This window comes from Bufo gargarizans, chromosome 1 (genome assembly GCF_014858855.1).
Source record: "Bufo gargarizans isolate SCDJY-AF-19 chromosome 1, ASM1485885v1, whole genome shotgun sequence".
NCBI classification, from domain to species: domain Eukaryota; kingdom Metazoa; phylum Chordata; class Amphibia; order Anura; family Bufonidae; genus Bufo; species Bufo gargarizans.
Window position 1 is genome coordinate 63,412,704 of NC_058080.1, and position 27,205 is coordinate 63,439,908.

Genomic DNA, 27,205 nt, shown 5'->3' on the forward strand with positions numbered 1-27,205 from the left:
AGATGTATATACGCTTACCCCCATGTAATTAAAGTTAGAGATTGCCTTGACCAACTTGTGTGTCAGTGTCTAGTCTCTCAGCCACGCGTGGATATTAACCCCTGGGGGGGGGGGGTACATTGATATGGAACACCAGAGTGTATCTTAAATGCCCTAATTTAGGGCGGTTTCATCAGGGGCCATCACAGAAAGCTTCTCAACAGAGAGACCTTCTGGATGTTCCAATTGAATACCCGGATCCCAGCAGGATTAAATAAGAGACCAGATTTAATTTTACAGTATAATTAAGTGTCTATGGGATTATGTTGGAATACATCAGCCAATGTTGTGGGTTTCTTGCTACACGTTTTTGATTTGAGTAACATATGTACAAGATGTTTTTACATTATGTCTGTTTTAAATCCTACTAAACAGTTAAAACACCCAAGTGATGCCTCAACCTCCGTGGATTGGTGGAGAAGGGGTATATGGGTGTTCAGTTTGGGTTTTTTAGGTCATAATTAAGGACTGATATACGAAGGTCCGAAACGCGTTGACTATACCCTGCCTATGAGGATTGGAAGCTTTACTACTAAATAAAGTGTCTCCTGTTGTTCCAGAGCCGGATTTTCTTTTTTTGTTGATTTGCTGTTGCGGCCGTGTCCAGGCTGGTACCGTGCTCACCACAGGTGCAGCAGGTGAGAGCTGCTCAATCCTCTCATTGTATTATAAAAGTAGAGAAATTGAAATTTGCTAAATTTTTCCAAATGTTTTTTTTTAAAATAGAATACCACTTTAAAACTTAAAACTTCTAAGAGACGGTTCTCCGTGCAGTATTATTCCGAAGTTTTGAACGAAGCGACTTCGGATTAAGCATCCGAAGCTCACTTTGCTCAACTCTAGTGGTGACGTGAGCCATGAGCCAAGGGGGGAGCAATGGAACTGGAACCCAGCAGCGGGGATCAGGTAAGTATGATCGCCATCGCGGGTCCGGGCCAAGCACAGGAAAGGTGGACAGACACTTTAAAGGAGTTGAACCACCAAAACTACTTCCCATAGAAATGTACCGACCCATATATGGTCAAATTACAATACCAGCAAGAATATATGGATACTCACTAGATCACCTAGAACAATGTGCCAAGACAGAATATAATCATATCATGCAAAATTTTATTATAATCACTAAAGAACACATAATTCACAAAACACACGATTAAAACACTGGAGCTGGTGGTGCATGATTAGCGGACCACAAAAATATATAATAGGATAATAAAGTGCGAATGTGCGGACAGCAGCAATAGATGGATAAATGCTGGCATCCAATAGTAGCCGACGACAATATGAATAAAACAAAACATCGCCGGCGTCACTGTTGTGACACACACAAGGCACCGAGGAGCTCAGCATTAAATTAATACAAATACAACTTAATAGTGGTCACCCTAGTTTGATAACATCCACCAAAATATACAAGGGAAATACCATTGCAGGCATACTGACCACCAAATAATCCACAACCAAGTGCACCCCTTGAGAAAGCAGCACGCAAAACGCGCGTTGGGGAGTGGACTGGTGGTGCGTGCACTTGGTTGTGGATTATTTGGCGGTCAGTATGCCTGCAATGGTATCTCCCTTGTATATTTTGGTGGATGTTATCAAACTAGGGTGACCACTATTAAGTTGTACCGATTTTGTATTCATTTAACCCCTTAGGGACCGGGCTCATTTTCACCTTAAGAACCAGGCAATTTTTTGCAAATCTGACCAGTATCACTTTAGGTGTGAATAACTTTAAAACGCTTTTACTTATCCAGGCCATTCTGAGATAGTTTTTTTCGTCACATATTTACTTCATGATACTGGTAAAATAAATTCATTTTTATTTATAAAAAAAATACCGCCGCCTTGGGGGCTCATCCTCATCGCTAGATGAGGAGGACGCGGATGACAAAAGGAAAGTGGGGTCATCCTCGTTCTCACTGGGGCTCTCGGACTCTTCGGCCGAGAACATCCGGCAGGCAATAGGGGAGTGTGTGTGTAGGGGCACGGGTGTTCGCGGACTTTGCCCTAAAAAATTTTTTTTTTTTTTTTTTTTTAATGCCCAAAAATTGGAAAAACTAAAATAACAAATTCAAACTCGCTGATCAGCCGTCCGAAGCTGATCAGCGGTGGGGTGTGTGATGACGCTAAGAGTGCCGGTCACAGTCAGCGTACGCAGAAAAAATAAAAACTGCTCGTGTCCCAAAATATGTGGGGGGGGGGGGGGGGGGGGCGGCAAGTTGCAGCTGTGGACCCCAGACACCCGATTAGGGTGATGCAACAGTTAAAACTTTTTTTTTTTTTCCACTAAACTTTCCCTGAATATCCCTGCTTAACCTAACCTGCCAGATGGCACTGTGGAGGGTCAGAAGGGGGTGCTGGGCACAGATGGGGGTGCTGGCTCTGGAGGTCGGATTGCAGGCTCCTCTCTCCCGGACACAGAAAGGAGGAGGAGAGCTGCAATAATTTTAACCTCCCGCCTGCCCTGCAGCCAATCAGAAGCGATCCTGAGCTCAGGATGGTAATTGGTGGTGTATTATCACATCGCCGATCACCATCCTGTTCCGGGTTATCGGGGCCCCAGAGACCCGAATAACAAGAAAGCGCAGCTAACCGCAGGACCCCTTCCCCCCCCCACACACACGCATTGTCCCAGGGTGCCTGCTGATTGATTTCAGCAGGCACCCAGTTCCTATCACCGCCTGCCATGCGGCGGTGATCAGAACTACACATGACATACCGGTACGTCATGTGTCCCCAAGAGATTAATGCTGAGCTCCTCTGTGCCTTGTGTGTGTCACAACAGTGACGCCGGCGATGTTTTGTTTTATTCATATTGTTGTCGGCTACTATTCGATGCCTGCATTTATCCATCTACCTCTGTAACTATTGCTGCTGACTGCACATTCGCACTTTATTATCCTATTATATATTTTTGCAGTCCACTAATCATGCACCTCCAGCTCCAGCATTTCATACTTTAAAGGAGTTCGCCAACTTTAAAGTGTGTTTTAAATAACCCCCACAGACAGCGGGATCTGTCAAGGAAATCCTACTTACCTGCTCTCTGATGCTTGGTATCAGCTCCTTGGGTCCACTGCTATTTTCACCCAAGTGATGTGCTGCTTTGGGACACGTCACCGTAGAGGTGTATGTGATCCCCATCTGTGCTGGAAGTTTACATACAGGCAAAAGCGGATCGGCCAGTCACGGTAAGTAATGTCCGTCGATCCCAGTGTTTATTAATGCTGGGGGCATCAAGTAGTTATGTACCTACAGATACCCTGCCGATTCCTGAATTCAACTGTACTGCCATCCTGAGGCGACTAGAGTAGATAGACAGAACATGGCAGCTGCGCTGGCCACCACAGAGGGGTAGCTTCTGGGAAGGGGTGCACCATCAAGAGGCACAAGGTAGGGGAAAGAGGGGTATGATGCTTCTGCAGAAGCACAGTATGTGGCGCTGTATTACCCTGTATGTTTTGTATGTCTTTAACAGTAGGGCTGGAGGGAAGGGGTTAGGTTGAGAAATTGTCATTAGGGGGTTGGACGCCGTTTCGGTTTTCGCTTCTGGCAGCAGAAAGGCTAGGTGCGGCCCTGCGTCTGGGAGGTATTTTGTGCGTCACTGTGGTTTTTGATGCTGCTGAGGCAGTTTATTGTGTTGCCCTGTGGTATTTGTCTCTGCCGGAGCGGTATTTTGTGCTGCAATATGGTATTGCTGGCCCTGGCTACTTGGGTTAGCCCCGACTTCTGTCAAAGTGGACCCGCCTAAACACGGGGCAGCTTTTAGTTTTTACTTTCCCTGTCCGCCCCCTGCCTACAGAGAATCAAGCGCAGTGAAGGGCGTGAGGGGGAGAGTTTCTAGGAGAATACAAGTATTCGATAAAACCAGACATGTCAGGTTAGGTGACAGGTCTTTTAGGAAGGGGGAAATGGTCTGTAAGGACGACTCTAGAATAGAACAACTGAAAGGCCATTAATCTTCATAAAGTACATCTGGAAGCGTTCGTGTAAGACGTACAGCGGTGTGAAATGAAGGTTAAATGCTCCAATTGTTCCAAAGTGTTCGAGTCACCAGCCTAATTATTGAAATGTGGCTTCCCGCGGTGTACAGCAGGCTATAATTTACCCCGCACCTTTTGTTCTCAACAATTGACATAAGACCTTTATATACGCCAGTCACTTTATCCTCATACTTCGACATAAAAATGTGAATTATAATAATATCCGTCATTGAAGTTCATATTATTTCTATTGTGTCGAGACTGATTTTTGTTTGTTGTGTTGGCAAAAAAAGAACAATAAAAGCAAAAAACTGCAGATAATGAATCACGGCAATCATTAGCGAGAACATTCCTTGAATTTTTATTTTCAGAAAGTTTAATTAAAAAATAAAAATAAAATCACAGAAAATCAGTGAGCAGGATGGTCTAACATGTAAGGTGCAGAGCAGTCTTATGCTTTTTAGGTAAAGGACATGGCCGCAGTTCTTCAGCTCCGTGTGCGTACGGGCAATGGACGGAGGGACGAGGACAGCTGTCGGAGTGGTTGACATAAAACCAGCAAAGTCGCGTCTTTGAGGTATTGGCTGAGAGCTTGCGTTTGGCTTCTGTCTTGCGTTTATCTGTAGAGGTTCTCGACTCTTGGCTCCAATCGCGTATGGAAACCAACGAATTGCGCACTGCAAAGAAGACAAAGTGTGTGGTTACGCAGAGATCAACATACTAAGTTTTCTATACCGATTCTGAAGAAGGTTGAGGTGTAGCAGAGACACCCCCTTAGCAGTGGCGGGCTAAGGGGGGCGGTCCACCCCGGGTGTCAGCTATACAGGCGGTGCAGTGCCGCTGCGAACTGTGAGTGGGAGAGCATCTCGGCCAGCCATTGCCAGTGAATCATTAACTGAATGGCTCAGGCGGGATGAGTGCAGTCAGCAGTGACAGAGGAGGGGAGGTCACGTGGGCAGCGTCGCAGCAGGGGGATCAGCCTATGAGGTAGCGTGCGTGATCTGAGTCAGGGAGTGTGCACGCACCTATCTCGCTCACTTGTATGCTTGCCTCCGGCCGCCGCTCACCCTCCTCCAGGCAGGAAAAAAATAAAAAACTTTCCATCTATGCTGCCGCTCGCTCGATCCAGTGCTCCTCTCTAGTCCTCCTGAAAACAGCTGTGTGCCTTGTAGTGAATTGAAGTGACCACCAGTGTTGTGTCTCACAGACAGGGTGTGTGCAAATATACACTGTAGCCGAGCTGAGCCTGCTGCTGCTTCCAAAAATAAAATAAAAAAAAGCTGGTGTGGTGTGCGTGTGTCAGGGCATATTACTGTGCAGGGGGCATTACTACTACGGAGGGGTCACAGAGGGCAATACTACTACTACTACGGAGGGGTCACAGAGGGCAATACTACTACTACTACGGAGGGGCACAGAGGGCAATACTACTACTACTACGGAGGGGCACAGAGGGCAATACTACTTCTACTACGGAGGGGCACAGAGGGCAATTCTACTACGGAGGGGCACAGAGGGCAATTCTACTACGGAGGGGCACAGAGGGCAATTCTACTACGGAGGGGCACAGAGGGCAATTCTACTACGGAGGGGCACAGAGGGCAATTCTACTACGGAGGGGCACAGAGGGCAATACTACTACGGAGGGGCCACAGAGGGCAATTCTACTACGGAGGGGCACAGAGGGCAATTCTACTACGGAGGGGCACAGAGGGCAATACTACTACGGAGGGGCACAGAGGGCAATACTACTGTGAAGGGGGAACAGAGGGCATTACTACTGTGAAGGGGGAACAGAGGGCATTACTACTGTGAAGGGGGAACAGAGGGCATTACTACTGTGAAGGGGGAACAGAGGGCATTACTACTGTGAAGGGGGAACAGAGGGCATTACTACTGTGAAGGGGGAACAGAGGGCATTACTACTGTGAAGGGGGAACAGAGGGCATTACTACTGTGAAGGGGGAACAGAGGGCATTACTACTGTGAAGGGGGAACAGAGGGCATTACTACTGTGAAGGGGGAACAGAGGGCATTACTACTGTGAAGGGGGAACAGAGGGCATTACTACTGTGAAGGGGGAACAGAGGGCATTACTACTGTGAAGGGGGAACAGAGGGCATTACTACTGTGAAGGGGGAACAGAGGGCATTACTACTGTGAAGGGGGAACAGAGGGCATTACTACTGTGAAGGGGGAACAGAGGGCATTACTACTGTGAAGGGGGAACAGAGGGCATTACTACTGTGAAGGGGGAACAGAGGGCATTACTACTGTGAAGGGGGAACAGAGGGCATTACTACTGTGAAGGGGGAACAGAGGGCATTACTACTGTGAAGGGGGAACAGAGGGCATTACTACTGTGAAGGGGGAACAGAGGGCATTACTACTGTGAAGGGGGAACAGAGGGCATTACTACTGTGAAGGGGGAACAGAGGGCATTACTACTGTGAAGGGGGAACAGAGGGCATTACTACTGTGAAGGGGGAACAGAGGGCATTACTACTGTGAAGGGGGAACAGAGGGCATTACTACTGTGAAGGGGGAACAGAGGGCATTACTACTGTGAAGGGGGAACAGAGGGCATTACTACTGTGAAGGGGGAACAGAACAGAGGGCATTACTACTGTGAAGGGGGAACAGAGGGCATTACTACTGTGAAGGGGGAACAGAGGGCATTACTACTGTGAAGGGGGAACAGAGGGCATTACTACTGTGAAGGGGGAACAGAGGGCATTACTACTGTGAAGGGGGAACAGAGGGCATTACTACTGTGAAGGGGGAACAGAGGGCATTACTACTGTGAAGGGGGAACAGAGGGCATTACTACTGTGAAGGGGGAACAGAGGGCATTACTACTGTGAAGGGGGAACAGAGGGCATTACTACTGTGAAGGGGGAACAGAGGGCATTACTACTGTGAAGGGGGAACAGAGGGCATTACTACTGTGAAGGGGGAACAGAGGGCATTACTACTGTGAAGGGGGAACAGAGGGCATTACTACTGTGAAGGGGGGAACAGAGGGCATTACTACTGTGAAGGGGGAACAGAGGGCATTACTACTGTGAAGGGGGAACAGAGGGCATTACTACTGTGAAGGGGGAACAGAGGGCATTACTACTGTGAAGGGGGAACAGAGGGCATTACTACTGTGAAGGGGGAACAGAGGGCATTACTACTGTGAAGGGGAACAGAGGGCATTACTACTGTGAAGGGGGAACAGAGGGCATTACTACTGTGAAGGGGAACAGAGGGCATTACTACTGTGAAGGGGGAACAGAGGGCATTACTACTGTGAAGGGGGAACAGAGGGCATTACTACTGTGAAGGGGGAACAGAGGGCATTACTACTGTGAAGGGGGAACAGAGGGCATTACTACTGTGAAGGGGGAACAGAGGGCATTACTACTGTGAAGGGGGAACAGAGGGCATTACTACTGTGAAGGGGGAACAGAGGGCATTACTACTGTGAAGGGGGAACAGAGGGCATTACTACTGTGAAGGGGGAACAGAGGGCATTACTACTGTGAAGGGGGAACAGAGGGCATTACTACTGTGAAGGGGGAACAGAGGGCATTACTACTGTGAAGGGGGAACAGAGGGCATTACTACTGTGAAGGGGGAACAGAGGGCATTACTACTGTGAAGGGGGAACAGAGGGCATTACTACTGTGAAGGGGGAACAGAGGGCATTACTACTGTGAAGGGGGAACAGAGGGCATTACTACTGTGAAGGGGGAACAGAGGGCATTACTACTGTGAAGGGGGAACAGAGGGCATTACTACTGTGAAGGGGGAACAGAGGGCATTACTACTGTGAAGGGGAACAGAGGGCATACTACTGTGAAGGGGGAACAGAGGGCATTACTACTGTGAAGGGGGAACAGAGGCATTACTACTGTGAAGGGGGGAACAGAGGGCATTACTACTGTGAAGGGGGAACAGAGGGCATTACTACTGTGAAGGGGGAACAGAGGGCATTACTACTGTGAAGGGGGAACAGAGGGCATTACTACTGTGAAGGGGGAACAGAGGGCATTACTACTGTGAAGGGGGAACAGAGGGCATTACTACTGTGAAGGGGGAACAGAGGGCATTACTACTGTGAAGGGGGAACAGAGGGCATTACTACTGTGAAGGGGGAACAGAGGGCATTACTACTGTGAAGGGGGAACAGAGGGCATTACTACTGTGAAGGGGGAACAGAGGGCATTACTACTGTGAAGGGGGAACAGAGGGCATTACTACTGTGAAGGGGGAACAGAGGGCATTACTACTGTGAAGGGGGAACAGAGGGCATTACTACTGTGAAGGGGGAACAGAGGGCATTACTACTGTGAAGGGGGAACAGAGGGCATTACTACTGTGAAGGGGGAACAGAGGGCATTACTACTGTGAGGGGGAACAGAGGGCATTACTACTGTGAAGGGGGAACAGAGGGCATTACTACTGTGAAGGGGGAACAGAGGGCATTACTACTGTGAAGGGGGAACAGAGGGCATTACTACTGTGAAGGGGGAACAGAGGGCATTACTACTGTGAAGGGGGAACAGAGGGCATTACTACTGTGAAGGGGGAACAGAGGGCCATTACTACTGTGAAGGGGGAACAGAGGGCATTACTACTGTGAAGGGGGACAGGGGCATTATATGTGAAGGGGGAACAGAGGGCATTACTACTGTGAAGGGGGAACAGAGGGCATTACTACTGTGAAGGGGAACAGAGGGCATTAATACTGTGAAGGGGGAAACAGAGGCATTACTACTGTGAAGGGGGAACAGAGGGCATTACTACTGTGAAGGGGGAACAGAGGGCATATACTGTGAAGGGGAACAGAGGCATACTACTGTGAAGGGGGAACAGAGGGCATTACTACTGTGAAGGGGGAACAGAGGGCATTACTACTGTGAAGGGGGATGGAGGAACAGAGGGCATTACTACTGTGAAGGGGGAACAGAGGGCATTACTACTGTGAAGGGGGAACAGAGGGCATTACTACTGTGAAGGGGGAACAGAGGGCCATTACTACTGTGAAGGGGGAACAGAGGGCATTACTACTGTGAAGGGGGAACAGAGGGCATTACTACTGTGAAGGGGGAACAGAGGGCATTACTACTGTGAAGGGGGAACAGAGGGCATTACTACTGTGAAGGGGGAACAGAGGGCATTACTACTGTGAAGGGGGAACAGAGGGCATTACTACTGTGAAGGGGGAACAGAGGGCATTACTACTGTGAAGGGGGAACAGAGGGCATTACTACTGTGAAGGGGGAACAGAGGGCATTACTACTGTGAAGGGGGAACAGAGGGCATTACTACTGTGAAGGGGGAACAGAGGGCATTACTACTGTGAAGGGGGAACAGAGGGATTACTTCTGTGAAGGGGGAACAGAGGGCATTACTTCTGTGAAGGGGGAACAGAGGGCATTACTTCTGTGAAGGGGGAACAGAGGGCATTACTTCTGTGAAGGGGGAACAGAGGGCATTACTTCTGTGAAGGGGGAACAGAGGGCATTACTACTGTGAAGGGGGAACAGAGGGCATTACTACTGTGAAGGGGGAACAGAGGGCATTACTTCTGTGAAGGGGGAACAGAGGGCATTACTACTGTGAAGGGGGAACAGAGGGCATTACTACTGTGAAGGGGGAACAGAGGGCATTACTACTGTGAAGGGGAACAGAGGGCATTACTACTGTGAAGGGGGAACAGAGGGCATTACTACTGTGAAGGGGGAACAGAGGGCATTACTACTGTGAAGGGGGAACAGAGGGCATTACTACTGTGAAGGGGGAACAGAGGGCATTACTACTGTGAAGGGGGAACAGAGGGCATTACTACTGTGAAGGGGGAACAGAGGGCATTACTACTGTGAAGGGGGAACAGAGGGCATTACTTCTGTGAAGGGGGAACAGAGGGCATTACTACTGTGAAGGGGGAACAGAGGGCATTACTACTGTGAAGGGGGAACAGAGGGCATTACTTCTGTGAAGGGGGAACAGAGGGCATTACTTCTGTGAAGGGGGAACAGAGGGCATTACTACTGTGAAGGGGGAACAGAGGGCATTACTTCTGTGAAGGGGGAACAGAGGGCATTACTACTGTGAAGGGGGAACAGAGGGCATTACTACTGTGAAGGGGGAACAGAGGGCATTGCTACTATGGAGGGGCACAATGGGCATTATTACTGTGAAGGGGCACAGAGGGCATTACTACTGTGAAGGGGAACAGAGGGCATTACTACTGTGAAGGGGGAACAGAGGGCATTACTACTGTGAAGGGGGAACAGATGGCATTACTTCTGTGAAGGGGGAACAGAGGGCATTACTTCTGTGAAGGGGGAACAGAGGGCATTACTTCTGTGAAGGGGGAACAGAGGGCATTACTTCTGTGAAGGGGGAACAGAGGGCATTACTTCTGTGAAGGGGGAACAGAGGGCATTACTTCTGTGAAGGGGGAACAGAGGGCATTACTACTGTGAAGGGGGAACAGAGGGCATTACTACTGTGAAGGGGGAACAGAGGGCATTACTTCTGTGAAGGGGGAACAGAGGGCATTACTTCTGTGAAGGGGGAACAGAGGGCATTACTACTGTGAAGGGGGAACAGAGGGCATTACTACTGTGAAGGGGGAACAGAGGGCATTACTACTGTGAAGGGGGAACAGAGGGCATTACTGTGAAGGGGGAACAGAGGGCATTGCTACTATGGAGGGGCACAATGGGCATTATTACTGTGAAGGGGCACAGAGGGCATTACTACTGTGAAGGGGGAAAGATTAAAAGAATGAAATGTATTTAGCCTTGAGAAGAGATGTCTAAGGGGGGACATAATTAACCTATACAAGTATATAAATGGGCCACACAAAAAAATACAGTGAAAAACTGTTACATGTCAAATGCCCTCAAAAGACAAGGGGGCACTGCCTCCGACTGGAGAGGAAAAAGTTCAAAGCTTCTTTACTGTAAGAACGGTGACTCTGTGGAATAGACTTCCTCAGGACGTGGTCACAGCAGGAACAGTGGACTGTTTATAAAGGGTTTAGATGAATTCCTAAAAGTAAAAAACATTAATGCTTATGAAAACGTGTAGAAATTCGAGTCTCACTTCCTTCTGGGATTTGCGTCTCCACCTATCCCTTGGTTGAACTCGATGGACTTATGTCTTTTTTCAACCGTTATAACTATGTAACTATAATATTAAATTTAGGCGGCAGTTTACACGTCGGTATAAAATGCAGCTGCCGGTAGAAATAAACCTGCACTTAGCCCGAGGGCCCGTCTACCTGGGAGAGCAGAGGGAAGCTGAGGTCAGAACCGCTATTTATTCTGACCTAGAAACGTATTGATGGCTCATAAGGAGAAACACAAGAAAACAGAATGTGCTCCTCAGATTACGGAGAGCTCCTTTTATCATCTTATGTAACATAACAGGAGGTCGGCCCGAGTGCACTCTGCAGATAAAAATCATTTATAAAGTGCACCTCAAGCTACAAAACGTACAGTCCAGTATCTAAGTATCTGCACTAAGCTAACAAAGACATTGCTTCTTGGAAACTGTCAGCAAGTAGGCTACCTGCATAAGCTCAACTTATTCCCAGCATTGTTCAGATAGCAATATGTACCAAGGATACAACAAAAAACAACTAAATATTTCAACTCCATTAAGACTTTTCTGCTGTTCTTAAAAGGGATTGTCTAGAATTTTCTCATCGATCAGTCCATTTATCAGGTGTCACCGGAATGGGAGCAGCGCTGCAGTAACCAGCACTACCCATTACACAATGGGCAGAGCTGTGTACTTCCAGCTCATCAGCAGGGGTGCAGGGTGTCGGATCACGCTGATCAGATATTGATAGGCCATCAATAGTAAAATCCTGGACAATCCTGTAAGAGGTCAATGGCATCTACTCTGGTGGTCTATGGTAAAGAGGAGGTTAAAGGGGTTGTCCAGGTTCAGAGCTGAACCTGGACATCCCTCCATTTTCACCCCGGCAGCCCCCCTGACAGGAGCATCGGAGCAGTTCATGCTCCGATGCTCTCCTTTGCCCTGCGCTAAATCGCGCAGGGCAAAGGCATTTTTCTGAGTTCCGGTGACATACCGGGCTCTCTATGGGGCTGACAGGAACCCCGGTGACGTCACCGGCACTGATGGGCGGGATTTGGCTCTGCCCTAGCCAGTAAAACGGCTAGGGCAGAGCTAAAGCCCGCCCCTCAGAGCCGGTGACGTCACCGAACACACTGCTGGGCGGAAGTTACCGCCCGGCAGTGTGTTATTGAAAACACAAGAGCCCGTGCCCTGCGCGATCTAGCGCAGGGCACTGGAGCGCATCGGAGCATGAGATACTCCGATGCCAGGCTCAGGAGGGCTGCCGGGGTGAAAATAAGGGTATGTCCGGGTTCAGCTCTGAACCCGGACAACCCCTTTAATAATCTATTCCCTAGTGGTTTGGGATAGAAGAGGGGTCAATACTGCATTTCCTGGTGGTCTCGGGTAGAAGACTGTATAATATTTTATTCCTTTGTGGTTTTGGTTAGAATGGGGGGTTAATTAAAAACTATCCCCTGATGTTTACACACATATATGTAGTAAATAGTTGTACGGTGCCCGCGGTGGTCCCTCGATACAGGACGGATAAACAGAGAAAGTCCGCAGCACTCCTTGAAGTAAAAAATGTGCAGTTTATTCACACGTCAGAAAATTGACAACATTTCGGTTCTCTCACAGAACCTGACTTGAGAAAGGTTCTGTGAGAGAACCGAAACATTGTAAATTTTCTGACATGTGTGAATAAAACTGCACATTTTTTACTTCAAGGAGTGCTGCGGACTTTCTCTGTTTATCCGTCCTGTATCGAGGGACCACCGCGGGCACCGTACAACTATTTACTGCATGCGAAGGAGTGCTGCCTAACCTTTTCTATGTATATATAGAATCCTGCACTTGTGGCCAGCTGCTTATGACGATCCCCAGCAAAAATGCATACGGTGGAGGATGCCCGCAGCGAACCACAAGTACCACAATAGACATCCTACACAAAAGATAGCAATTATGTGGATGTGATAATCAATATAACAAAATAATAGCAAAGACAGGTGCACTCTGCGGTCTTACTAAAGCCTCAAACTGAGCGATTAGCCTCATGCTCCTGTAATTTGCCCACTGGCTCCTGGTATTGCCCATACGGCTCAGGTAGGAGAGTGTTAGGTCCTGGGCTACTTGAGAAACCTTGGCGTGGTGCCCGGGATCAGACATGTCCTATATTTGATTCCCTAGTATTTTAGGATAAAAAAGAGGTGTTAAAATTATATCCCCTAGTGGTCTAGGGTAGAAGGCGGGTCAATATTCGTTTCCCTAGTCACTTTGGATTGAAGAGGCATTAATATTAAATTCCCTAGTGGTCTAGTGTAGAAGAGGGGTCAATATTAGATTTCCTAGTATTTTAGGATAGAAGAGGCGTTATTACATTCCCTAGTGGTCGACAGTAGAAGAGGGGTCAATATTTCATTCCCCAGTATTTTAGGATAAAAGAGGTGTTAATATTATATCTCTTAGTGGTCTAGGGTAGAAGAGGGGTCAATGTTTGATTCCCTACTGTTTTTGGATAGAAGAGGCGTTATTATATTCCCTAGTGGTCGACAGTAGAAGAGGGGTCAATGTTTGATTCCCTACTATTTTTGGATAGAAGAGGCGTTATTATATTCCCTAGTGGTCGACAGTAGAAGAGGGGTCAATGTTTCATTCCCCGGTATTTTAGGATAAAAGAGGTGTTAAAAGTATATTCCTTAGTGGTCTAGGGTAGAAGAGGAGTCAATATTTAATTCCCTAGTATTGTAGGATAGAAGGTGTTAATATTATGTTTTCCAGGTGACTACGGTAGAAGAGAAGTCAATAGTTGATTCCCTAGTGTTTTAGGATAGAAGAAGGGTTAATACTGCATTTCCTAGAAGTCCAGGGTTGAAGAGGGGATTATAAACAGTCTCCTGGTTTACTCATTTCTCCAGGCACCAACAACATCGCCTCTGTGTGCAGTCTCCGAGAGGAAGCTGAAAGTATGTCACATTCAGCTTCCATGCCTGCCCTGCACAGATCAAACGCCTCTGTCCCTGCCCTGAAAGGATGAAACTGTGCTTTGTGGACACACTGCCAGATTAAGGGAACTGTCAGGGGGCCTGGTACTGCCTATAAGATGCAGAGAAAGTAGAAGCCTGAAAAATACAAAAATATCTGAACTGTCTAACATCGAAATAGTAAATACTTTGGGTATAACTGTGTAAGAACAGTATATGGACCCCCTTTGTCTCTTAATCATAGGAAACCCTCCTTAACCCCTTAATGACCAGCCTGTTTTGGGCCTTACTGACCAAGCGTTTTTCTTCGTCACCTTCCAAAAGTTATAACTTTTTTTATTTTTTCGTCTATGTAGCTGTATGACGGATTTTTTTTTATGGGATAAGTTGTAGTTTTTAATGGTGTCATTTTAGGGTACACATAACTTTATGATTAACTTTTATGATGTCTTTCTGGGAGGGAGATGGGAAAAAAAAACAGCAATACTGCCACTGAGTTTTTATGTTATAAATTTTACAGCGTTCATTTTTCAGTATAAATAACATAATATCTTTATTCTCTGGGTCTGTACGATTACAGCGATACCAAATGCATATTTTTCTTTTACATTTTACTACTTTTGTGCAATAAAACCTCCTCCCTTTTTCTAAAAAAGGAAGAAAATCTTTTTGCATCGCCACTTCCCAGACCTATAACTTTTTTATTTTTCTTTCTATGGAGTTGTACGAGGGCTTGATTTGTGTGGGACGACTTGTAGTTTTCATTGGTATCATTTTGGGGTAAATTAAGTTATTTTTTCGGTGGTGACTAAGAATAAATTAGCAATTCTTCAATTTATTTATTTTTTACTGCGTTCACTGTAGGGGATAATTTGCATGGTATTTGTGTAGTGTGGGTCATTACAGATGCAGCGATACCAAACATGTGGTGGTGATTTTATTTTTGCAATTTTTTTTATTGGAATGTTTTATTTAATAAATGTTTTTTTAACCATGTAATAGTCCCAGAAGGGGACTATAACAGGCAATATTTAGATTGCTTTTAAAATATAATGCACTATCCCCATTGCATTTTAATGTCAGTGTACAGCCTGCTAGAAAACACTCAAGGCAGACTTGGGGCCTACACCAGGCCCCACCCAGCCTTTACACACATCAGAACCCCGCAATCGCATTTGCAGGGTTGCCAGTGGGACACAGAGGGAGTGCACTCTCTCTGTCACCGGGTACATGCGGCATGTAAGGGGTTAAACAGCCCGGATTGGCACTTCTGCCGTTCTGGACTGTTCGAACATGTGAGAGCCTAGCCGCTGCTTTAGAATGGGCCGTCGAGAAAAGGCAGATAGGTCATCAGTATCTGATCGTGGGGGTCTGGAATCCGATCAACTTTTCTTTTTTTTTTAAAGGCAGCGGCGCCTTTGCTTTCTTGCAGCTTGGCAAGCACAGCGCCGTACATTGTATAGTGGTTGTGCTTGGTATCACAGCTCAGACCCATTCACTTGAATGTGGCTGAGCTGCTCCTAGGCCATGTGACAGATGAGCGTGTCATCACTCGGCCTAGGAAAAGCAGACAGAAGGCTGCAGCACTCAAAGGAGTGCCGCTGCCTTCTCAAACAGCTGATCGTCAGGGGTCCTGGGATTCGGACCCCCACCGATTAGATGCTGATAACCTATACAGAGGATAGGTCATCAGTAGTGTTGAGTGAAGTTCTTGAAAATTCAGTTTGGACACTTTGCAGAATTTTACAAAAAAATTTGCTTCATGACAAATCACTTCTTCACGAAGTGCATTTCTTTGTAAGCAGTGGGTGCAATGACAGGGAACGGCAATTGCACCGCTCCCAGTCATTGTACCCCTCAGATGTCCTGTTCATAGCTGATCACAAAAAATAAAAACCATACCCAATCCATTTGATCGCGAAGAGCCTGCCACCGCCACCATCTTGATTGAAGATCCAGAAAATATTGGGAAGAGGTCTTTTCTGCCCTACAAAATGAATCTATGATGAACTATAACCCGGGGATCTTGATAGTGATTTTTGGAGACTATAGTTCAGAAACGGAGGTCCCCCCTCAGGTTAGACGGGTCTGGATGAGAGGATTGATGGTAGCGAAAGCTATAGTGGTCAGATACTGGGGCTCTGCCTCCCAGACTTCGTTAAGGGAGTGGGATTCATACCTTCAACAAATTAAAATATTCGAGGATAGCGAAAGGAATCGGAGAGTTGCACGCAGAGCCACGTAGAAATAACTAATGTATTTGTTGTATGTTGCATTTGATTGAACTGAGGGGAACAGCAGCCAATGGGGGAGGGGGGGGGGAGAGATGTTTATGAATTTTATATTGTATACATAGATGCGATGGATGTGATATATACTGTTACACTCTATGCATAATGTGATTGATATTCGTCTATGTACTAATTCTATGTTTCTATAAAACAAAAATATAGACAATATTAAATAAAAAAAAAAAAAAAAAGAAGATCCAGTGTGAAATATTGCGCAGCACATGACGTCATCACGTCAGCAGGTGTGGTGACGTCAAATGCGGTATCTTCAATCAAGAGTAGCGGTGGTGGGTTCTTTGTCTAACACCCCAGAGTTGTGTTACAAAACTCTTTTACCCCGCTACAATCTGTTAAGCGCCTTTACATTGTCATCTAATGGAATTTTACATAATATCCTCACGAATGTGCATTGAAAGCCTTGTTAAATGCATATTGTTGTCATTCTTCATGTTCACCAGCAGGTGGCAGCAATGTGTTAGCAAGGAGTTAATTTAGTTTAGTGTTTCTGAGCTGGAATAGTTCATTCCAGTTTAGCTCCCCCTTCTGTGAGCAAAGTGGGCTGCGCCCATATCCTGCCTCATGGGGAGGGAAGGAAGTTAAGTTAGTGTGCCAGCTACCCCTGGTTGGGGAAGGCTGTGCGTGTAGGAGCTCCCAGATATAAGGATTCAAAGCCAGGACCTTGTCTCGGCTGAGACATTGATCATCATCCTCAGCCTGAGCCTTGCAGTCTCAGCTGGAAAAAGCAAGCAGACAACTCCAGCTCCAGGAAGAAGCATACCCTGTGAAGAAAGCTGTGAGTACAGACCAGAACCCAGGAGAAGCCATATTCCTCCTCAGCTAGTCAGTCCCCAGACAGCAGAAGATAGAAAGTGCAGAAGCCAAATTCCTGCCACAGTTTAGAGCTACAAGCAGACGTCCTTTCCTGAAAAGCTCCAGGTACATGAGAGAGCAGAAGCATAAATTCCTGCCAACCATTGCCAATACCTGCTGGGACCTAAGACTAAAGCTGTACCTTGCTTGGATGAAAGTTACTACAAGTAAAGACAAGTTTGAACTTTACCCAAGGTCTGGATCTCAATTACTGCTGCAAATTCCTCTATTACTCCTACTAGCACCACACTCATTTTATTGCAAGTGAGCCAGGATCCAGGAGTCCAGCCGCACCCAGGTAGGAGACACCGTTGACACTATTATCACTACCATACAGAGACATTATCCCCCTCTGGCATTCCTAACCTGGTACGCGAGTTATTACATCTTAAAGGGGCCTGCAACAGTACCTGCGCAAGCTGCAATTGGGGTCACGAACAAACTATAGACTATTACACCCATATCCTGACCCACTGCATAATTTGGCGCCCGTGTAAGCATACCTCGGTCGAGCTCATTGCATTCGCACTTAAATGAGGTATGATTTTTTTTTTACCCCATTTCAGGGGAAATCGATTTGTTAACACAAAGCACGAGGAAATTCGGCTTTGTGACGAATAAAATTTTTCATTAAATTTGGATCGAAGTCCACTTCAGACACTTCGATTTGCTGAACACTAGTCGTCAGTAAAAAAAAAAAAATCTCAGAAAGTCTCTCCAGCAATGCCCTAGTAAGGCCTCCCGCACAAGACCGTTTTTTTGCGTTCCGTATACAGAACCATTTATTTCAATAGTTCCACCCAAAAAACAGAATGTACTCTGTATGCATTCTGTTTCCATATTTCCGTTCCGTTGAAAGATAGAACATGTCCTATTATTGCCCGCAAATCATGTTCCGTGGCTCCATTCAAGTCAATGGGTCTGCAAAAAAAATAAATAAAAATATAATATAATGTACTCCGTATTTCTTCCGTATCCGTTCCGTTTTTGCGGAACCATCTATTGAAAATTTTACGCCCAGCCCAATTTTTCCTATGTAATTACTGTATATGCCATATGGAAAATTGGAACGGAAACAAAAAAACTGAACAACGGATCCGTGAAAAAACGGACAGCAAAACATTCAGAAAAGTCATACGGTCGTGTGCAGGAGGCCTAATAGTGAGCTATTGTCTGGCCAGGTCGCTGCTGTGCAGGAAAGATAGATAAAGGGGCCAAAATCAGAGCTGCGGCCTGTCTATTCTAAGGACTGGTAGGGGCCTCAGGGCTGGAACTGTACAGATCACAAGATGGGAATACCGCTATATAGACGACATGTCACAGGAGCGGAACTGTGTCACATTTGTTAGAATGAACAGACCATGGTTCCCCTCTCAGTGCTGCGCCCTTCATCTTCTGGAAGCGTTGGGAGCTCAGGACCGATATCACAATATCTCCATATGGAAATGTACATTGCGCTCTCTTTGTTCTACAAATTAGTGGAGGGTTAACGGCACAGACCTCACCGATGACCTCATCTGACAAGGGTTAGTGACAGATCAGAAGTTGTCATTTCTTTTTTTAATGACCTATTAAAATAAAAAAATAAACTAAACAAAAAGGTGCTCAGAGGAGATCCCTCGCAGAAGTTCCTACCAAGTAAACACACATAATAACCGTTCCGTTAACATCAACCTGTTGACAGTTTCCAGGCAGCAACACAAGTTTTTTTTTCTTCATGGAATTGAGCAAAAATGTATGCAAAACATGGACAAAGGAGATAAAAGTAATGCTATATATATTGCGGACTGTATAATCCATGTTAATCAATAGGGCTTAGGTGATAAATATCAGATCGGCGGGGTCTGGCACCTCACACCCGGCTGACGATCAGATCCAGGGCTACCAGGTTACAGCTGATCACCTGAGACCCGACACCCGGTTGATCCGATACCGATGGTCTATCCAGAGGCACAGTCAAAAATATCAAACCCTGGAGAACCCCTTTAAGTCACTTTCTAGCGGCACACAGATGTTTCACTCACTGAATCCCTGCACTCTCATGACATCACCAACTCCCATTAGCCACCTGCACCGCGGCTGATGGGAGTGCACACAGAGGCTTTACCCGCTCCTGTCTGCACATATGCCAGATCCTGTAAAGGGCTTGTGTGCCCATGACAGCCATCGGCCCAGGAAACATGGTTGTATCAATCAGCCCTTAGCCTTAATACAGCGCCTGCACAGGTAAAAGCTGGAGCACACGGAGATAGCTGAAAGAAATAATTCAGTCTAAGGGCTCATTCAGCCAACCGTATATTTGTGGCCGCGTTGTTTCGCAATTTTTCATTCATTTCAATGGGGCTGCAAACGATACGGACAGCACACCGTGTTATTCTATTATGCGGCCCCACAAAAAGATAGAACATGTCCTATTCTTGTCTGTTTTTGCGGACAAAAATAGGTACCTTCTATCGTAGGGCTGGCTATTCCGTTCCAGTCGTCTGAAGGGTACAGGGCACTAAAACGGCCATTAAAAATGGATACGTTATAAGTTTTTCATCCGTTTTTAAAGACCATTAAAAAATGTAAGTTAAACAGATGAATTATAGGCTTCTCTTTTAAAACCCACCCCTGCAGTGCCCTCAGTGTACATAACGTACCCATGGTACCCCCTGGATATACAATGGCTCCCTGGGGAATGCTCCCCGGTATAAATAATGGCCTCTTTGTGTCCCCCAGTATAAATAATGCCCCCCTTTTTGTCCCCCCGTATAATGGCCCCCTTTGTGTCCCCCGGTGTAAATAATGGCCCCTTTTGCGTTCCCCAATATAAGTAATGGTCCCATATAATGCTTCCAGTATAAGTAATGGCCCCACAAAGTGCCCTCTGTAGATATAATGCCTCCCCATATATAATTAGACCCCCGTTGTGCCCTCTGTATTTATAGTTCCCCATAGACTGCAATGGTTCTAAAACGTGACTGATGTTTCTCACCGTGGTATGAACTCACCCTCTTACCTAGGAAGACTTGGTGATTGTTCCTGAGCAGGGTCTGCAGACCGCCACACTCATTCTTCAGTCTCTGTAGCGTCTCCTTGTCCAGGACTTCAGCGACTTCCCGTATTGGAAGACTTCCTGTAGTGGATATGGAAAAAAAAAAAAAATTCAGAAATCCGACTTTCAGCACCCCCACAATCTGCTGTCTGAAGGGGCTGTATTGCTCAGACAAGTGCTGCAGACTTTTCACAGTATAGTAAGCACAGCGCCGTACATTGTATAGTGGTTGTGCTTGGTATTGCAGCTCAGTAACATTCACTTTGATGAGTCTGAGCTGCAGAGAGGTCACGTGACAGACGGATGTGATGTTATAGGCCGAGGCCGTAACGCTCAGCCCTTCCAGCGGCTGATCAGCAGAGGGTGGCGGGAGTTGGACCCTCACCTATCAGATATTGAGGAGACATCCTGAGCACAGGTCAATCTCAGAAAACCCATTTAACCCTCACAAACTCTTCTTTTATGACCAGGATTGATTGGCTGACATAAATACTAGCACATTTTCTATAAGTAAATAGGAAATATCACTTCAACATGAGATAGGGCATACGAACCTAGTCACTGCCCTAGAGTACCAACATCTAGATCATTAACTCCTTCTCTAGAAGCCCTATATGGCAGTACTTGAATGGAAGCACTGAAAGGCAGTCATATTCATGGCACCAAATGGCAGTAATATGGGCAATGACTAGCAATCTTATTCAATGCAATGAACGGCAGTATTACTTGGAGCACTGATTTAACAGTTGTATTCTTATTCCTGGCACTGAATGGCAGTCATGTTTTGTGCACTTAGCAGTATTATTTGGTGTACTGGCTATCAATCTTATTCATCGTACTAAACAAGCAGTCTTGTGATTGTGGTAGTCATTTGGGGCACTTAATGGCAGTATTACGGCACTATATATAGCCGTCTGTTACTCATGTCACTGAATGGCAGTATTATTTGGAACACCGGATGTCAATCTTACTCATGGCACTGAATGGCAGTATTACTTGGTGCAGTGACTAGCAGTTTTTTGGGGGGCACTGAATGGCAATATTATTTGGGACACCAGATGTCAATCTTAGGCTACTTTCACACTGGCGTTTTGGTTTCCGTTTATGAAATCCGTTCAGGGCTTTCCCGGATCCGTTTTGCCCTAATGCATTCTGAATGGAAAAGGATCCGCTCAGAATGCATCAGTTTGCCTCCGTTCCGTCTCCATTCCGCTTTGGAGGCGGACACCACAACGCTGCTTGGAGCGTTTTTGGGTCCGTCTGACGAAACTGAGCCAAACGGATCCGACCTGGCACACAAGGTAAGTCAATGGGGACGGATCCGTTTTCGCTGACACAATATGGCACGGATCCGTCCTCCATTGACTTTCAATGGTGTTAAAGACGGATCAGTCTTGGCCATGTTAAAGATAATACAGAGGGATCTGTTCTGAACGGATGCAGACGGTTGAATTATCTGAACGGATCCGTCTGTGCAGATCCATGATGGATCCGCACCAAACGCGAGTGTGAAAGTAGCCTTACTCATGGCATTTAATGGCAGTACAGCAGGTCAGGAGACACAGACACAGACTTACTCCCTCTGTTCCAGGATCGCTCGGCTCCATCTTTAGAAAGGTTAACCTTCTCTCCGGGGTCAGAGCAGAGTAATAACTGGGCGACTTGCAGGACCACCTTATCGATGAAGTCCCTGGGAAGTGACACACAGTTCCTGACCTTTTCCACTTTGTCTCTGGGTTGGAACCCCGATATCCAGTCCCCATGTTCTGTCCTGGAACAATCGGTAATCCTGTCGGTGTTGACGTCACCAGTTGCATCGTCTGTGTGATGTGTAGAGGTCTCAGAAGCCGCTTGGCTAGTTACAGAGTCCGCTGAATGACTGGAGATATACTGAGCTCTCTGTGCATCAGCCTGGGGCTCCTCGGCAGGAGAGTAACTCCTGGACTTCCCTAGAAGACACACCTGTAGAGAGGTCACCAGGAAGGAAGTGTTAAAATCTGTGTATATAAACTACTTACTGGACACATTAATCCTAATTAAAGGCGCTGTCCAGAATCAGAAACAAAAGGTCTGCTTAATTTTTTGGGAAGCAATGCCACCCTTGTCCTCAGGTTGTGTTCGGTATTACAGCTCGTAACCATTTACCTAAATCTGAATTGTGCCTGTGTATATTGTGTGTGATCCCCTTGTGCCACCAAATCTGCTCCGACCTGTCGAGACATGGACTACACAGAATCTCTGAATACGTCCTGTGGTTTTTGGTACCAAGGCGTTCGCGGAAGATCTTATAAGTTCTGAGGCGGGGACTTTCTTTTTCCAGCACATCACATAGATCAGGGGTGCCCAACCTGAGGCCCTCCAGCTGTTGTAAAACTACAACTCCCACAATGCCCTGCTGTAGGCTGTCCAGGCATGCTGGGAGTTGTAATTTTGTAACAGCTGGAAAGCCACAGGTTGGGCATCCCTGCCATAGAGGATTGGATTGAGATCTGGGCAATTTGTAGGCCAAGTCGTCCACTTGAACTCTGTCATGTTCTTCAAACCATTCCTGAGCAATGTTTGCAATAAGCAGGACACATTACCCTGCTGGAAGAGACCGCTGCCATAAATATTTAGGTAGGTGGTACGTGTGAAAGTAACGTTCGTGTGAATGCTAGGACCCAACTTTTCCCAGGAGAACATTTCCCAGGGCATCATATTGCCTCCACCAGCTTGCCTCCTTCATATAGTGCACCCTGCTGACATCCCTACCTTTGCTCCTCAGGTCAATGAGCCTTGGGCACCCATAACCCTGCCACCGGTTGTCCTTCCTTAGACCGCTTTTGATATGATGATGCAGTCATCTAGCTATCACAATTTGGATCTTGTCGCTCAGATTCTTGCCCATTTCCAACACATTTTTACTGAGCTGGTTGAGGCGTCAGTGTGAAATGAATGGGTCCACGTCCAATCCACAAAAAATGCGAATCAGATGTGGGAAAAAAAATATAAAAAATACAGTCGTGTGCATGAGGCCTTAGGCGGACATAAGTGAGGGGGCTTCTTACTCTTTTTGTTGATGGGATTCTCAGACAATCTTCTTCCACCACGAATCCGCACCGAGTTCCAACTTCAGTGACAAAGTCCAGGTATTCTCTGTACTGGGTCTTTTTACTGGATTTTCTGTTATATTTTCCGTAGAAACTGAAGAAGCAGCACGGCAATACGAAGAAGCGGCAAGAATAAGAAGACCTGGAAGAGAAGTTCTTCAATGTAAGACACAAACAGACGCTCCGTCCACTTCATTTTTTCCATTATCGTTATTGCAGCTATAGCTAATGTTTTCTAAGCAGAAGGAGCAGGTTTTGAAGGGTTTTTTCAATTTTCTCCCCAGACCTGAGCTGCCTCAGGAGAAGAATGCAGCTCGTTATCAACAGAGCACGTAAATCTGGTAGAAAACAGAGATCAGATAAAGTAAAAACTTTTGGGAGGATTATCAATGTCAATCACTAACCTTTAAAGGGGTACTCCCCTAGGACATGCAGTCAGTTGCCGATAGGTCAAGGTTCAACCTCAGACTCCCCACTGACCACAAGCAATGATTTAGTGCAGGCATTTCTAACCTGCGGCTCTCCAGCTGTTGTAAAACTACAACTCCCACCATGCCCTGCTGTAGGCTGACAGCTGTAGGCAGTCTCGGCATGCTGGGAGTTGTAGTTTTGAAACAGCTGGAGAGCCTCAGGTTGGCCATCCCTGATTTAGTGCTTTACTTAAGCGTTTTATCCTGCGAAGTAACGCTCTGGGCTGCGCAGCGCACTGAAGCACAACCCTGTTCGTTTGTTCGGAGCTGTGCTGCAGTGACCCTGCGCAGTAAGATGGACTCTGCACTGCAGCCCTAGGGGACGGAACTCTACAAATCATAAAGTGATGGCGTATCCTTAACAATATGTCATCACTTTATGAAATGGGAATAACCCAGTGATATCCTCTACAACAGGGATAGGCAACCTCCGGCACTCCAGCTGTTGTGAAACTACAACTCCCAGCATGCATACTTACACTGCTCTTCTCCGAACTCCCATAGAAATGAATAGGGCATGCTGGGAATGGTAGTTTCACAGCAGCTGGAGTGCCGAAGGTTGCTGATCCCTGCACTACAATATGCCATCACATGCTGATCTATCAGGGCCCGACTGCCGAGACCCCCGCTAATGGCAGAGGTTGCGGCGAGCTGTGGTGCACTGCAGGCTGAGATCCCTCAAGGGCATCCAGGATCAGATCCGTACTGAGTCCAAGGACGATTCTATTCCCCAACCTGTGCAGCAATATAGAAACGCTGGCAGTGCACATTTGATTCACGGTGGCTGAACCTGAGGACTATCTAATGTGTATGGGGAGGGCCTCCTGACCTTCCCCTGACCGCTGATCTTAGATTTCAACCGTTCGAGAAGAGAAAACCGAAAGCACTTGTTAGTCTCTCCTGTTGCCTGGCCAAGCCGAGTATGCCTTACACATGGGAGAGAGAACTGTTGGCCAAACGAGCGTTCAGCCGACAGATCTCTCAGGTGAGTGGCCAGAGTAAATCCATGGAATGGGGACACTGAAGCACCCCGCTTTCACAGATCCGACCTCAGCTTAACATTCAACTGCACCTCCTCTATGGAACATATAGGAAGCTTTATTCATTACCGAGCGGCGATTACGGGCAGCCAAGGTGTCAGCTCATCAGAATGGTTACCAATTATCCAGTCCGTGTCTGGAAATAAGTAATTATCACTTGGTGTAATAGCAGATTCCTAGGAAAGACAAAATGAAAGTCGTGAAAAATCCAGAAATCCACAGGCAAATTTACCGCATAAAACTAAATTGCAAAAAAGGAGATTTTTGTGAAACTCACCTGTAAAATCTTTTTCTCGTCTTTTCCATTGGGGGACACAGACCATGGGTATAGCTTAGAGGTATTAGTAGGAGGGACACTATGCAAATGAAAGAGCTCCTCCTCCTCGGGCTATACCCCCAGACTCCACCAGGAGGAACTCAGGCGTTGCACAAGCAGTAGGAGAAGGAGCAAGAAAAAATCATGGAAACCATCGGACCAAGCCATAAGGTCCAACCAGAAACAGAAAAACTGAACTAAAGACCCCTCCTGCAACAGGAATAATGGGTGGGAGCTGTGTCCCCCAATGGAAAAGACGAGAAAAAGATTTTACAGGTGAGTTTCACAAAAATCTCCTTTTCTCGTGCTTTTTTCCATTGGGGGACACAGACCATGGGACGTCCAAAAGCAGTCCATGGGGTGGGAAAAAATATCAGCACCGCCAGGAGGAACGCCCCAACGGTCAAACAGGAACCACAGCCTGCAAAACCCTGCGGCCAAAGCCGCATCAGCCGAAGCCAGTGAATGCAACTGACAAAAATTTGCAAAGGTATGCAAGGACGACCAGGTGGCCGCCGTACACAGCTGAGACGCAGAGGCACGACTGCGTCTTGCCCAGGAAGCCCCCTCCGCCCCAATGGAGTGAGCGGCAATTCTAGCCGGGGGAACTCCACCACAAGCGTGACAAGCCGCGGAAATAGCCAAGCAGATCCAGAGCGCCAAGAACGGCGGACGGAAGCAGTAGCCGCGAGACACACCTTCAGGACCCGTACAACATCCAGGGAATGCAGAGTGCGTTCCTTGGGGTTAGCCGGAGAAGGACAAAAGGAAGGCAGGACAAGATCCTCATCAAGGCGGAAGGGAGAGACCACCCTGGGCAAAAAGAAGGGGACTGGACGGAGCACAACTTAATCCTGGAGGAAAACCATTAAGGCTCCTGACAGGAAAGAGCGGCCAGCTTCGACACCAGTCTGACCTAAAAGCTCGTGATGGGACGTGAACTCACAGCCACTGCATAATAGCCCAGAACTTTAATCACTACGCTATGTAGCTGTATCAGAAGCTATGGTCACAAGGAAGTCCAGATGAGAACAGTCAGAGAGACCCTCCTCAAAGGCTCGAAGGGAGCCGACTGCAGAGCGCGCAGAACCAAATTGAGATCCCAAGGAGACAAAGGGGGAACATACGGGGAACCGAATGCGCCACCCCCGAAGAAAGGTCACCACCGGACCCTTAAGAGCAAGGGACCTCTGACGGCCCGCGCCGAAACCTGACCTTACAGGGAACTAAGCGACAGTCCCTGCACAAGCCCAGACTGAAGAAAAGACAGTACCATCAAGATGGAAAACCGAAGGGGGGGGAACCCCGAACCCTCAAAAAAGGATAGGAAGGCCATCCAGGTACGATAGTAAATCCGGGAGGAAGAAGACTTCCCCGGACTGATCATGGTCCTAACCACTGAATCCGAGAACCCCATCTTTATCAGGATGGCGGTTTCAACAGTCACGCCGGTAAACGAAGAGACCGCAAATTCCGGCGGAAGAACGGGCCCTGAGACAGTAAGTCCTGTCCGTCGGGAAGAGGCCATGGGGCGTCCGCCAGCAACCGAGCCACGTCCGAAAAACCACGCGCGGCGAGGCCACTCTGGGGTGATGAGAACGGTCGGAGTCCCTTCCGCCTCGAACTGGCGTAGACCCTTTGGCAGGAGAGGAAAACAGAGGAGGCTGAAGTCCTGCCACGGAGACACCTGCGCATCCATCCGTACGCCTCCGGATCACGGGCGCGAGCCAGGACCACTGGGATCTTGTTGTTGAACCCGGACGCCATTAAGTCCACATCCGGACGGCCCCATCTGTGGCAGATTTCTTCGAACCCTTCTGGATGCAGAGACCACTCGCTTGGATCCACCGTGTTGTGGCTTAGAAAGTCCGCTGTCCAGTTGTCCATTCCTGGAATGCAAACTGCTGACAACACCGGAACGTGAGTCTCCGCCCACGTCAGAATTCACTTCACCTCCTGCATCACCATCCGGCTGCGGGTCCCGTCCTGATGGTCGA

General features: G+C 47.2%; 1 protein-coding gene across 2 annotated transcripts in view; it reads right to left on the reverse strand.

Annotated features, from left to right (window-relative positions):
* Positions 1 to 4,365: 4,365 nt before the first annotated feature.
* TRMT44 (tRNA methyltransferase 44 homolog) overlaps positions 4,366 to 27,205 on the reverse strand; it is a 47,480-nt gene continuing 24,640 nt past the window's right edge. The window contains exons 7-11 of one of the 2 annotated variants that reach the window (XM_044295824.1): positions 24,962 to 25,068; positions 23,341 to 23,524; positions 21,871 to 22,255; positions 20,258 to 20,374; positions 4,366 to 4,705 (exon numbers count right to left, since the gene is read on the reverse strand). In XM_044295824.1, coding sequence (XP_044151759.1) covers positions 4,455 to 4,705; positions 20,258 to 20,374; positions 21,871 to 22,255; positions 23,341 to 23,524; positions 24,962 to 25,068 — 1,044 coding nt within the window. In that variant the 3' untranslated portion in view covers positions 4,366 to 4,454. Of the gene's footprint in view, positions 4,706 to 20,249; positions 20,375 to 21,870; positions 22,256 to 23,340; positions 23,525 to 24,961; positions 25,069 to 27,205 lie in introns of both variants that reach the window. The other variant, XM_044295815.1, reaches the window with a different exon arrangement.